This window comes from Anopheles darlingi, chromosome 3, assembly GCF_943734745.1.
Source record: "Anopheles darlingi chromosome 3, idAnoDarlMG_H_01, whole genome shotgun sequence".
NCBI classification, from domain to species: domain Eukaryota; kingdom Metazoa; phylum Arthropoda; class Insecta; order Diptera; family Culicidae; genus Anopheles; species Anopheles darlingi.
Genome location: NC_064875.1, coordinates 27,145,108 through 27,158,556, shown reverse-complemented (window position 1 = coordinate 27,158,556; position 13,449 = coordinate 27,145,108). Strand labels below are relative to the sequence as shown.

At 44.1% G+C, this 13,449-nt stretch overlaps 2 protein-coding genes across 4 annotated transcripts in view; one reads left to right on the top strand and one right to left on the bottom strand.

Annotated features, from left to right (window-relative positions):
- The window catches only part of LOC125954324 (protein N-terminal asparagine amidohydrolase), a 30,584-nt gene extending 29,571 nt beyond the window's left edge, over nt 1-1,013 (top strand). The window contains exons 7-8 of the mRNA XM_049684519.1: nt 49-210; nt 287-1,013. Coding sequence (XP_049540476.1) covers nt 49-210; nt 287-412 — 288 coding nt within the window. The 3' untranslated portion in view covers nt 413-1,013. The remainder of the gene's footprint in view (nt 1-48; nt 211-286) is intronic.
- A 189-nt stretch (nt 1,014-1,202) lies between these two features.
- LOC125954330 (uncharacterized) lies at nt 1,203-11,522 on the bottom strand. Of its 3 annotated transcripts, none has more exons than XM_049684528.1 (6): nt 11,481-11,522; nt 9,714-10,686; nt 3,434-3,633; nt 3,078-3,355; nt 2,218-2,396; nt 1,203-2,121 (listed from the first exon to the last, which is right to left on the bottom strand). In XM_049684528.1, exons 2-6 carry the CDS (start codon nt 9,769-9,771, stop codon nt 2,033-2,035), a joined length of 804 nt encoding a protein of 267 aa, XP_049540485.1. In that variant the 5' UTR covers nt 9,772-10,686; nt 11,481-11,522; the 3' UTR covers nt 1,203-2,032. The 3 variants fall into 3 exon arrangements, with proteins under 3 accessions (XP_049540485.1, XP_049540486.1, XP_049540484.1); XM_049684529.1 differs by having other exon boundaries at nt 11,455-11,498; XM_049684527.1 differs by lacking the exon at nt 11,481-11,522 and having other exon boundaries at nt 9,714-10,724.
- Nucleotides 11,523-13,449: the final 1,927 nt, after the last annotated feature.

The following is a 13,449-nucleotide window of genomic DNA, read 5'->3' as shown; positions in this document are numbered from 1 at the left end:
TCGGCTGAAGCAAAGGTCTAAATTTCTCGCTTTTTGGGATCATTTTAGGTGCTAGACATATACGATTCTGCCGTGGGCATGCTACGGATCGGTCCATTCAACTATAATCCATTGCGCGGTGTTAACCTGTGGCTATCGCAAAGCGACGAATTCATTCTGAAGCATCTTTCTACCAGTCCGGATGTGGAACCGCCACACTTTGTCATGCAAGTAAGTTAGAATGAGGGGAAGATGCAGTCAATTCGTCAATTGCGCGTACGATACTAACCATCTCTTTGCGTTTTAGGTCCGTGCCACACTTAGCTACATACAAGATAATCAATTTCCGGCGATCACCGTCTTCCGCAACAACAATCCCCATTACTTCCGACGCGACGAAACCACGGGCTGCTGGGCTCCGGTGCGGTACTGAAATTGGACTCCTTGTCTTTTGAAGGTGTGGTGTTACGCCATCCACAGTGCAGATCAGCAGCACACAGCCATGATTTCGTTAACCGCTAATATCAACGACGTTCTGTGAAGCCTCTGAAGAACACACCCCCTGAACATACATTACTGCTCGTATTTATCATCGTAGAAAACGTACGCCTGCGTACGCTGCGTACATCCACGTTATACACATTATGCTTCTTCCTGTTACATGTTTTCTTTATGTCATTTGCTATGGCTAAAGGTTTGTAAGTTCTGTGCCTTTTTCCCGCTACTGTTTCTCTAATGAGCTGTCTCTCGCTGAATTGCATTACCTATATCGATCATTTAAAGGACGTATTACAAATGTGTCACGGCAAACTTTGGTCTCGATGTACGGCTATAGGAATTCAGCATGAATGCATTGTTTTGCTTTGCCTTTGTTTGCCGGAAAGACAGGGGATGGAGGAGAGAAAAAGAACATTGACCGGAATTCAATTCGATAGCTATAGTTGGTTTAGCGTCTCTTGGTACCGTACTTGGTGCATATTGGATGTCCAGTTACAATTATTTAATAAAAATAAATGCATTAAAGTTTAATTAAATTACATACCTCCAGACCATTAATTATTTCATCTTGATCGATAAGTTGTAGATCGATTTTCGTTGTAGATACGGGGATACTACCAAATATCACAACGGTTAGTATAACTTTAGATCCATTTGAAAAAAAAAATAAACATGCACTTTACAGGTAAGTCGTGTGACTCAATTTCCATCGCGCAAGAATTCAGAAATGATTCAAGCAGTTTAAAGCTTTATTCAATTAGTTTATTTATTCGGCAACAGGTGTTACACAACATCGCGTCTATCGTTATCCTTACGACGAATAAATCGATCCGTAAACACATTTAACAATCACTCGCTTCATTTCATGAATATTTCATAAATAGATACGCCATCCTACCGAGAGAACCTCTACAGTATTGACTATATACGCTACGATTGATTCATTGCTCGCTATTCATTCACCGATTGCAGGATATCACCAATCGAATCGTGGATTCTCCGCGTGTTCGCGTGTTAAGGTTTGAACATTTAAAAACATTAGACTAAACAATCTTCCTTTCGCGTACATTCATCCGTTTCGTTTTCTTCCAGCTCCGGCGGGATATCCACAGCGAAGCAACTGGTCAAGGCACACCGAATTTCGTTACACGAAACAACCACGCACCAACAACCGGTGCAGTGCGGAGCAAATAAGCGCATTTCGAAAAGTAATAAACAAACAATTATTTACAACAGAAGGTGTATCCCTAGGTGCAAGGCGCCGGTCGTTACCGGCAGGATAAGTTTAAGGAAGCAGTCAGTGAAAAGTATTGCACTTGAAGAAGGTCCGGTGGAAGAGTATGTGTAGTTTCAGCCACGTTTCAGCAACGACGGAAAGGTAGATTTGATGCGTATCAATCCTCTTGCAACATCGTTCCGTTCAGGATTTGTGTAAGGCGTCGTCTCCGAAAATTCATCTCGCATTGACACATAACAGGGAGATTGCAGGAAGCGCCCAGGAAAAGAGTAGTTATTTCTTAAATTACAACGCAAGCGCCACAACGTCGTTCGTTCTCTAAATCGAACACACCATCCTCGCTACCAGCGCAGCGACGAGCGTACAAAGGAACACTTGCAAGGTACCTTCCGGTCGAATGGCGGCACCTGTTAGAAGACAAAGACAAAGACAAAGAACAGTAACGTCGGTTACTTTATTGCTGCTTAGCATTGTTACATTGTTGTGCACATTGTACTACAGACCGAGATAAGGCATGCTGGTTCGTAGTTTGTACTCCGTCGCAGGTATCGAGACTTCACAATCGATTTGCATATCCTTGTTTTGGTCCGCTAGGATGTGCTGTACGCTGACGTTGTAGTATCCGGTAAAGTCTTGCGCCTGCTCGCTCACAACAACATCTGTTACCTTCTCGTCGTCGATGCTGGAAAAGCAAGGAGCAAAATATAAGAACCAAAATAAGTGAAAAACATCGTTTGAAGACTGTACTGTACGGAGTGATATTCGACAATCAAATGCAATCGATGAAAACAGCAGAGCGCTGTTTAGTAACATGCTAAATATGAGTCGTGCTATAAACGCATCGGAAAGGGCAGACAATCTTTGGAAATAATGCACGCGTCAATATCCACAGAAAGCTTGATTTCTTACGAACAGGGAATTCAAGAGACAATATGTTGCTATTTTTTTAACCTTCTCCAGTAGTTTTCGTGCAAAATAATAAATTCAATATCTCTTTACCATGATCCGTAACTCATTAAAAATGTAATGCCAAAATTAAAAGGATCATGTTAACTAATGTTCCGATTGTATCGAACAATACATGGACTTTCCTATAATTTTACAGGATTAAAATCCATCGGACCGAGTGAAATCAATTTCATTGATATAGTAAGAACTATTAAATTTAATTTGCCAAGATGTGTGCTTTGCATATTTTACTGCTTTTTACTAATAAAACGGAAAGAAACGTTGAATTGCCCTATGACCTGTGCCATGCAATAAATCATTCGATAGAATTCGATAGAACACATAGGGATCTATGTGTACATCACCGATACTTATAATCATGATCGTTCTACAAATCGTTACCGCTGCTACTTACATCAAAGACACATCCGGTACGGGATAGATTTCACCGACGTTGCAGAACACCAACGTGCTGCCATTGGTTTCCCTTTGGTAACCCAACGAGAAATCCGTTTCCGGCACGATGATCTGCAAATGGGCCGATTTGGTGGCCACATGCTGGAACGTCGACACCTGGCACGAGTAGTTGCCCGTATGGTTGGCCATTGGACTAATAAACTTTAAGGCACTATGCTTGTGCAGCCGCTCCTCCGACTCCGAGTAATCCAGATCGAGATGTCCGCGGAATGAGCTCTGTAAAAGGATACCAGAACGAAAACACTTTCAATCCCGGTGGCCACAGCAAGTAGGTAGTGGATGCTTTTCACTTACAAACACAACCGGATTTCTCGACGGTATCCACTGGTAGAATTGCAGATCATTGTGTTTCCATTTCAGCACGAATCCTTGCGACTCGTTCTCATCGATGTCATACTCACAACCGAGTATGAGCGGGGTATTGTCCTTTTCATTGCGTGCGATCGTGTAGGAATTGGGCACTCGAAGGTTCATGATTTCGAGACTGTTGGCCGCTGAAAAGACAGTGAAGAGAACAAACAAAACACAATTGAAAATGCTACTACAAATGATCGTCATTAGTGTAACAAAATCTCCGCCCAATCATGGTAAATGTAATTGTAAGATTCAAAAGCGTCGCGCCATTCGATTTCATCCACTCCTTCTTATTCTTATGAAAGGAAAGACGATTCATTGTGACACCGAGAGAAGATAGTAACAGGCAAACAGAAACGTTGGCCACCGACCGAAATCACCGGCGACTGATGTGCGGCGAAGCGTTACGCTCCCCCCTTCGCGGCGTTACGATTATAGCAAGTAGCGTTACGCTCGTTGAAGATCGAGAAAGTCAAACACACAGCAGCCGCGTGCGCAAGAAACTCATCTTTTCCTCTTTTTTGTGTTCGCCAACGTTCAGCGTCCCACTCGACCGTGGAAAACTGTTCCCTTCCCATATATACACACACTGACCACTTGACTAGGGCCGCGATTGGAAAGCCAAATGCTTTTTTCATTTCTCTGCGTCAATAGGGACCGGGACGAGACCGGGCAGCAAATGGATCGAGGCGGTAGAGAAGGCCGCTCGCAAATATGCTTCTAATGCCATTCGCGATACGGCCAGCTAGTGGAGAGAGAGCCGTTGAAGCTCTGTTTTCCCTGAAAAGCCGCAATACCTCCCGGCCGCCGCCCGGACTCCGATAACATCCGGCTAGATGGGTGGGTCGGATGGTTGGTTGGTTGGTTGGTTGTGGTGCACTGGCCAGCAGCAGCAGCAGAAGCGGTTCTGCTAATGGATGGACAAATAACCAACCGACCGTTACAACTATGAGACATAAATCAAGCCGGTCACGGACCGTCCGGTTGATGCCAAACAGAAATGTTGTTCTAGGCGTGATGGGTTTGGCAGAAGTAAGCGAAACTAACTCGCCCCCTGGGGTTTAATGGTGTCTTTACAGTCTTCAGGAGCAGGAGAAGATGGTGTCGGAATCGAAAATTTTGCATAAATTGAGGATTGATTGAAGCGATATTCAAATAACTCTTTATAATCTTAATCTATATATATAAAAATGAATGTGTCTGTCCGGATGTCCGGTATAGACTCCGAAACTACTGGACCGATTGACTCCAAATTTGGCATGGGGGGGTTTTTGGGGCCGGTGAGTGCTATAGGCATGGTTAGAAACTCCCCGCTACCTTCCTTCATGCCCTTCTCTAACACTTGATTGTTAAAAACATTCATTACTCCGCAAGTTATGAACCGAATACCATTAAAACTTGCACAATTGTTGATGGTCATCTGAGAAACTATGGGACAAAATTTGGTCTACATCGGATGAGGGGAAAGGGGAGCTTCCATACAACCCCAATCCTTAAAATACGCCATAGGGCAATATGGGTATCGTTTCCTAGGTTTTGATGGTCTCAAATTCGATTGGATTCACTTAATTCTCTTTTACTTGCTTCTTTCACCTATCCACCATCACCACTCTCCATTCCGTACATCTTGCAGAGCAGAGTGAGGGGTGGGAAGGTTAGACAGTTTCATTTAACGTATCGGATTATGAATGGTAAACGATCGGAATTGCATGTACAAACATATAAAGCAACAGTGACCGAATAGTTATAGAAAGCAATACCAACATATCCTATCTATCAAGAACAACTTGCGATTGGAATGATTACCCAGAATGTCCGAGAGAAAAGAAAGACGTTGATTTGTAGTGCGGTGCTTTTAGTTATGATCTATCATGTGACTATTTAAATCATCGTAAGCTGAATACCGGAAAAATGGATCAAGTGTGTCGTATTGTAATGCCGTTAAATACACACCATTTGAACTTAACGAGCTATGTGCAAGCCGAATACTAAAGTCAAACTTTTTTTAAAAATACTTGGGAAAATATAATTCGTTGTTCCAAATGACGTCATTTAGCCCGAAAGGCAAAGCCTTAAAACTCAAACATCATGTTAACTTTCCAGCTCATATTTACAAGCATGTCGCATCTCTATTTCCAACATCACTAACGGACCTAGCTATTGATTTGGTTCACTGATAAATCGAATATGACCAAATTATGGAATAGATAAAATTATATCTACTGAAATTTCAAAGTTCCTGTTTACGATAAACCCACGACCGATCAAAGACAGTACGAAGTCTGTCGGGGCAGCTAGTATCTTTTATAATTTTTACGCTGCCCTTCATTACAAAGGCCTCTATGTTTTGAATGTTTCAAATGTCCATTTAATCCTTTATCTCCACACTGTTTGTATGGTAACCAGGTCTAGTTTTAAAAAAAAATGTTGATTGTTTTCTTAAAATAATTATCTACAATTTATTATATTACGCAAATCGTTAAAGAGTAACTTTTCCAACTGCAAAACTTATCAAAAATGGAAAAATTAAAAATTTAACAAAAATCCAATGAAACTATCTGAAAAAACTCGTAATCTCATCAAAGAGTAAATCGATATGGGTACCTCAAATCTTTTAAGATGGTACTTGGAGTCAACAAAAACTTTTCTGAATAAAATCTGAATTTTTGAAGTCATGCCTCCCTAAAATATGACTATCAGACAAAAAATAGGTTTTCGTCATAAAAAACCCTCAAAAATGAGCCTGGTTTTGATCCGAATTAACGAATACGAGTGCTTATAAGCACTCCTTAAACCTATTTTGTAAAATTATGTGTTCCTTTATATCTTCACGAGCAGCAAATGAACAGACACCTGTGACAGACTTGTGTCACAAATTCGTAAAGAATGTCCCGTAACAAAAGTGGATCGAAAAGAAATTATTATCATCTTGCTCGATAGTGTGCGAGCGAACAACGCAAACACATTCCAAGAAATCCCGCGAACAACCTTGACAGATGGTGACGGCGACGGCGTTGTACGAGCGGCCAGGCTGCTCCATTGCATTACCATGATGTTATCTTGGGTCGGACTGTATTCGCTTTTCCTCCCACAACACACTCTCAGCTGTGTGTCTGTTGTCAGCGTGCGTGTGTTCCACTTACTAACTGCTAACTTTAAAAATACATAATCCGCAAATCGGTTGGAAAAAACCGCAACCGTGTTCTGTTTCCACTTATTTCATCATTCTTTGGCCACGACCACCGGTGGCAGGAGGCCATGCCAAAGGCAGACACGCTCGTTGCCATCGCGCTTCGGGCGTTCTCTGGCTGTGGTTTCTCCTTTTCCTCTTCGCGCGCTGAGGATGGCACACCGCGAAGGAACTGTCTTTGCCGCAAGCGAATGGCTGATTCAAAGGAATTATAATGTCTCCCCACCAAGAAGCAAAGCAAAGTGACGAAAGGTCGCACTCAGCGACTACCACTACTACTACTACTGCTGCTGCTAATGGGCCGAACGGGAATGGCGTACAAGGAGCCCACCCTGTCTTCCGGAAGTGGGGTCCAGGGTTGAAGTGTTGCGGTAGTAGCGAAGGAAGGAATTAAGGTCACGCAAATGCGCCTCGTTAATTCTGATCTAATTCTCCGAAGCCCGTCAGCTCGCTCTAGTGACCACGCACCTTCGTTTCTTCCCCCATCTCCGCGAGCAAACGTCATAAATCTAATTTCAAACATGATTGACGTCGTTCGCAGGCAGCAGACCACCGATCGGCCCTCCGGGCATGGTCAGATGGAGTAAATGCGGAAGGCAATCGCCGGAGGAACTGTTGCTTCTGCCTAAAGCTCATCAATTTACGCAAATCACCAGAGGTCCTTGCGTCCCCGGTTCCTACGGGAAAGTAGCTACAGGCTAGTCACTTGGTAGGTTGTAACTTATTATGCCTGGAGTGTCCGCTACCCGGAGGATGGATTTGATCCATTAGAAGCGCCACCTACTACACCAGGTCAGCAATACGTTTGCCGCGCAATGGCGCAGTGCGAAGCAGACCAAACAGTCATTAATCATGCAGTCAATTGGACATGGCGTTGCGCTTCAGTTGCACCAGATACGATGCATGTGGGTTGGGCAGCTCGAGTGCACCCAACCAATACTCAATAACCGATAGTTCCAGATCAACTCGAGCTCGAGCACCATATCCAAGGTACACTACCTTCTAGGGAGCTCTATCTCTGGATTGCACGATCTCGATCTCTCGATCGCTAGTCTGGCAAGGTAGGTTTGTGCGAACAACTGTGTATTTGTGTGTGTCTGTTGAATGAAGGGAATTTTCTAAAAATATCTACCACCTCCGAACGTGGCGACAGTCACGACCATTTTCCAAACCATCTTCCGGTCAAAGACACATCGCACCAAAACACTCGGGCCTGGGCTGCCAATATTTTCGGCACATCTTTCCAGCCAGAGCGTGCAGGGTGCAGAGTGCGGGTCGTCATGTTGCAAAGTGTCCCGCGAGGATTGCCTTCGCAGATTCGTGATTTCAGGGTTTTTATTTATTTACCTTGCCCACCATGGGGGGGTGGAATGTGATGGAAATAGCCCATTACGGAGCGCGAATTGGGTGGTCGTATGCACTTTCGCCTACGGGGTTATCCACTTTTGATATCATTTTACATTAACAACTGTTTGGAATCTATATCAGTAGAAGGTAATTAAGAAATAACGATGTTGTTAACTGTCCATTTAGATCTATATACTGCTACCTAAATGCTTTAATAGCTGGAAGCTGGACCAACAAAGTCTGAAAACGGTATATGTTTAGTTGTTTAAAAAAGTTCTCTCACCTCCAATTAAACCTAATTGGCAGATAGTTTGTAAAATAAATTGGTTATTATTTTCAAATCAAGACCAAACTAAAGTTCAAGAGGAGAGATTTCAATAAGATTAAAACTTTGAAGAAGAATAACTTACTTAAAGTTTTGAAAAACATCAACAAATCATTCAAAATTGAATAATTGTTCCAATATTTGACGAAAAACTAACACTATTGGAGCAGATGAAAGATGCTTTCTTGGACAGATGAAACAATTAGCATCCCGAGAAAAATAATTGAAAAACTTGTCCAATCAATTAATAATTATTTTCTTTCAATTTCAAAATGCTGAATCGTATTATAAATAGTTGATCATCCGCGTCGCCTACTAAAAGACAATCGAATACAACCAAATAGTTGAGGCTGAAAAATTAAATCAAAAACATAAATGGATTTAACTGTTTATAACCCAAAAAACAAAGAAGCAATAGGTTAAGTGGACGAAGCTTGTTTTCGAAAATTATGAAATTTAGTAAATAGCTTGGCGGGATCACTTCGAGGAACTAGTTAATTATCTAAGGATCGTCGAATTTTGATCCCAAATGGAAAGGTATTAATGTCTTAACTATCAACTGTTTATGTTTTCATTAAACTGCTACTAAATATTCATGAAATTTTATAATTTAATGAGATGTTCATCGACAGGACAGTTTTTTGGTTTCATTTTGAAGAAATCGCAAAGTGAATCATTTTATGACTAGCATTAACGAATGCCTCCCTTAAACGGAACTCCGTAGCAGGAATCTACTCTGAAAATTAGTTGTCTTGTTTTCATATCGTGATCCTTATTTATGCTGCAGCCTGACAGAAAACTATATTACAAAATCGGCATGAACCAATAAACCACGAAAACTCTCTACGAGTGTTAAATTATAAAACATCTTCGCCTTCTCGCCAACTGTTTCATTTGACTAAGAATGACCTTATCCTTGGCATAGCTTTGCGATCGGAAAAACCACACGCCCCCCCAAAATCCCATTCATTCATCATTTTAACGAGAATTTATGCCAAGTTCTGGTTCCCACACGGGATGTTTGGTGGAGCGTTTTTTTTTTTTCAAAAATTCCCTTCCTTAACTCAAGGATATGATCTAACGAAGGGCGATCTCGTTCATCATTTCAGGGCCAGTATCGTCTCTCGGACCGGGCAGCCAATATGGCGTTCAGCGAACCCATGCCGTGGCCAAGGTTTTATGTTTTCCCTCCTCATTTCCTTCACCCTTTCGGGATGGCCTTCCACTGTGTCAACATCATCGATACTATCGGGTCCGGGTCCACCACACACACACACACAGACGGGCAGACAGATGGTCGGACGCGGTACCAAAAATGTCCGACGGACGGACTAACGGACGGTGTTGCTTCAAATTACCTTGCAGGAAAAGGAGTACTAATCCGGTTTTAAAAATAAGTCCCCGTTGCTTATCCATCGTTGGGTGTCCGCCGTGTCCGGGATCGATGAGCCTGAGTCCGTCCGATGAGGATCCAAAAAGGGGGCTGGTGGGGGCCTCTGCAGCTGTCACTAAATGTCTGACGCGTCGGTTACCGAAAACCAATAGGGAGATCCTTCCTCCTCTCTACCACCGACACTATAATCCGCCACTAACTGTCAAACCGTGTCTGCTCCGGTCACACACTAGCAAACTGTGCGGCTGATCCCGCGCCGTGCAGGTTAATGCCTATTTTGTTTACTTTATCTCTAACGACACACATACACAAATCACACTCGCTGTCCCCGCCGCCGCCCGATGATGGGTTTATTGTTGTGTGTTCGACTTCGTTGACTTCTTGTGGCTCTCGGTGACCTCACCCAGCATAGCCCTATATGCTAACGCTATGACACGCTGTTTGTCGAAGAAGGCAAATGTGATCTCATCGAAGGCCAATTATGTACAGCACCACCACCTCCTTTGCCTTTGCCTTCGCGAATCCGGAATTATGCTTTTTTTCCACGGCTTTTCCGCTTTTCACCGCGACTTGCTTGGGGCGGTTGGTTAGCGAAGATGGCCGAGCGTCGGTTTGGCGCGTTTATTGAATTTCACGACCAGCGTTTTGGGGGTGGTTTGTTAGTGGGAGTTCCCAAAATAACACACATCAATAAAACGTCAAACGGGCGCTGGGCGCGAGGCCGAGGGAGCTGCCGTTGTCCTTCCTTCCTCGAACTCGGGTTTCCGTTTTCGTCTCTCTCTTCTCCCCCACGTTGGCACTAGTAATGTGAAACTTCTATTTACTATCCGCTCAATCTTCGTCCGTCCTCCGTTTCCTACGAATTTTCCTCCGATTGCACAGCGGGATTTCACTCACATTCACTAACCGACCGAAACCTTAAAGAATAATAGGTAACACTGCAAAAAAGTGGAATAAAATTATATTAAATACCCTTATCTACACCGTTTGGCTACATAACCTCACAAACGTGCGCGCGCGAAACAAGATGATGCCGCTGGTGGTTTAGCGGAAAAATTTGCATTAAAAATAGTAACCATAGAATAAAAAAAACCCCCCGGCGCATAAAACGCCGGACGTGATGACTTATGATGAGGACCAAAACAACACCGCACCGCAACACACCACGCCACGTACGCAAGTAATAATCACGAAACGCGAGCGCGCGGCCACGACGACGATCGCATCTTTTGATATTTTTAGTCACCGCCGCCCGTCACTAAGGACGGTTGCTGGTTGCAGGCGCTAAAGGACCACTTTTTGCCTTTGAAAAAACGGGGAAAATTCGCGAAAAACCGTCACCAGCGGTGCGTCTCCATCGGTAGAGAGCAGGTCTGCGATCTTCTGCAGTTGCACCACATTAACGACGACGATGATGAGGACAACGACGATCACACATGACAGGCCACGACGAGGTGCGACTTCACGCGCACCATCGAATGAACGGTGAGGTGATAATGAAGATGTCGTACGATCATCACCGGGCCAGGCCTCAAGATGATGATCAAGGAATGGCCCGCTTGCAGTTTAAGACCGTTTCGTCCTGCCGGAATCGATGCACACAAGATCACGATCGCAAACACTTCAACACACGCACAGAGGGCAAGAAAATGGGCGCAATATCGATCACGGTCACGGATCACTGCGAGGATCTACGGAAGACACACCGGTGATGGGATGAGCTCGGTCTTACCACACGGGTGTGCGCGTTCGCGTCTTATCCGTTCAAACTCCGTCAAGCAACTGGTAGTAAAAAGGAAGGAACCATAACGTCTACACGGGCACGGTACGGCACCGTTACGGTACCGCGCGCCTTGGCCAGTGCACCTCTCTCTCTCTCTCTATTGCTGACTCTCTCTCTCTCGCCACATACCGTCACACATACACGACCGAAGGGGGCGCACAACGTGGGGTTTGTCATTCCAATTCTTGCTCCACGGTGCACCAGCTGGCCGGGAGGTGAAATATGGTGGTACCGGGTGGGGGAGGTGGGGGGAATAGTGCGCGGTAGTGCCAGCTCGGAAGGAAATCATCCGCCGCCACCACTAGCCCGCGCGCTCTCGGGACCGCTTCAAGCGTGAAGGCGAGCCGCCAACCAACAACAACAACAGCCGCCACCACCACCAACCACCCATACCATCCACCCCTCCACCTTCCGGAACATCGGGAAGAGATGAGCCAACCAGATAGAGAGAAAGAGAGAGAGAGATACCGAGAGAGAGAGATAGAGAACCCAGAAGAGAGATAATGCTCGAAACTCACAGGCACCACGATCCGAGACGGTTGGTTGGTTGGTTGGTCACTTGACTTTTCATATGGGGAAGGAAATCTCCCGGCCCCCAGCCTTCGTCCCAAGCTTTTCCTTCCTTCCGGCCACTCCGGGACAGCTACTCGGTTATGGGTGGATGACGTCGGTGGACTCTAATCTGCTAGATGGGTGGCGCTCACTGGCACTGGCTGGCTGGCTGGCTGGCTGGTTGGTTGCGTTCATCAAAATTGTGTTTTTGAATTCCTTCTCCAATCACTTTGGCCTCACGAGCGTTCGCGTGTGTGTGTGGCGCGTAGGTGTGCGGAGATAGTTCCTGTCGGTCGTTTGTTCGCAGAGGCCCCACGATCCGAGTAAGAATTTTCCGCAACTCATCACCGCACCGGATCGCGGACCGGAGCACACCCAGGCCCAGATGGTACAGTTAGAAGCGTCGAGGATGGAGGGGTGAGAAGGGACGAGGTCGTTGGGGTAGGTTTTTCCGCCCAAACGGAAAATAGATACCATTCTTAGCTTCTGGGTGCTGATGAGGTCATAAAGAGTGGTGGGAGAGCGGGGTCGCGAAGGAGGAGGAGGAGAAGGACGTTTGAATGAATTCATTTATATATTTACGAACTCGAAGTCGTATGCGTTCGAACGCATTGAACGATGCAGGTGTGACGTCCTTGCAGCGGATGGTCTAGCATGATACACTGTTACAGACAGTTCGAGATGGTAATATTCAAATTGGTCTGGACTTATTATTATTATTATTATTATTATTAATAATTCATGTTAGATTAGAGTCTTGATATTTCATAATTGTTAAGGCATAAATCAATTATTGGGACAAACGTAAATGTTAAATTCCTTTCATGTAATTTTTAAATCATTATGATTAGTAATCAAATATATGATACTGTACATTTCACAATACCGATTAATTTTTTCACAATTTAAATATAGAAATAGTCTATTCCTATTAGGGAAACCCGCAAGAACACTAGATTTATAAAGTGAACGCGAGATCTTAAATCTCAATTCTATGTATCCCATATAAACTTTGAATTTACATACTACAGCAAACGAAGCTAACCATTTGTTTTTGGCTGTATCTGCGACTTAAAGCCACCCTTACATTGACAAATAGTTTGCTCTATTTCAGTGAATCAAACTGGATCCATATATTTGTTCCAAAAACATTTATTTCTGGATCACGTTTGATAGTGTATTGGGTTCGATTTATGGTTTGCATGCTGGATTTGTAAACTTCATTTATAGCACCGTGGATATGGTTGAACGAAACGTTTTTCCCAGAATAATTTGGTCTTTTACTCATCTTTTTGATGATGATCACACAACAGACATTTACCCACCGAGTTTAAGCAAATGGTTTATCAATTTGTAGGAGCATTTC

Excerpts from the sequence above, each read along its gene's own strand:
- LOC125954330 (XM_049684528.1), bottom strand. The coding sequence starts at position 9,771 with ATGGATAAGCAACGGGGACTTATTTTTAAAACCGGATTAGTACTCCTT. Across the intron at positions 2,397-3,077 it reads GTACCGGATGTGTCTTTGAT|CATCGACGACGAGAAGGTAA; the intron begins GTAAGTAGCAGC and ends TTGCTTTTCCAG. Across the intron at positions 2,122-2,217 it reads AACCAGCATGCCTTATCTCG|GTGCCGCCATTCGACCGGAA; the intron begins GTCTGTAGTACA and ends GTCTTCTAACAG.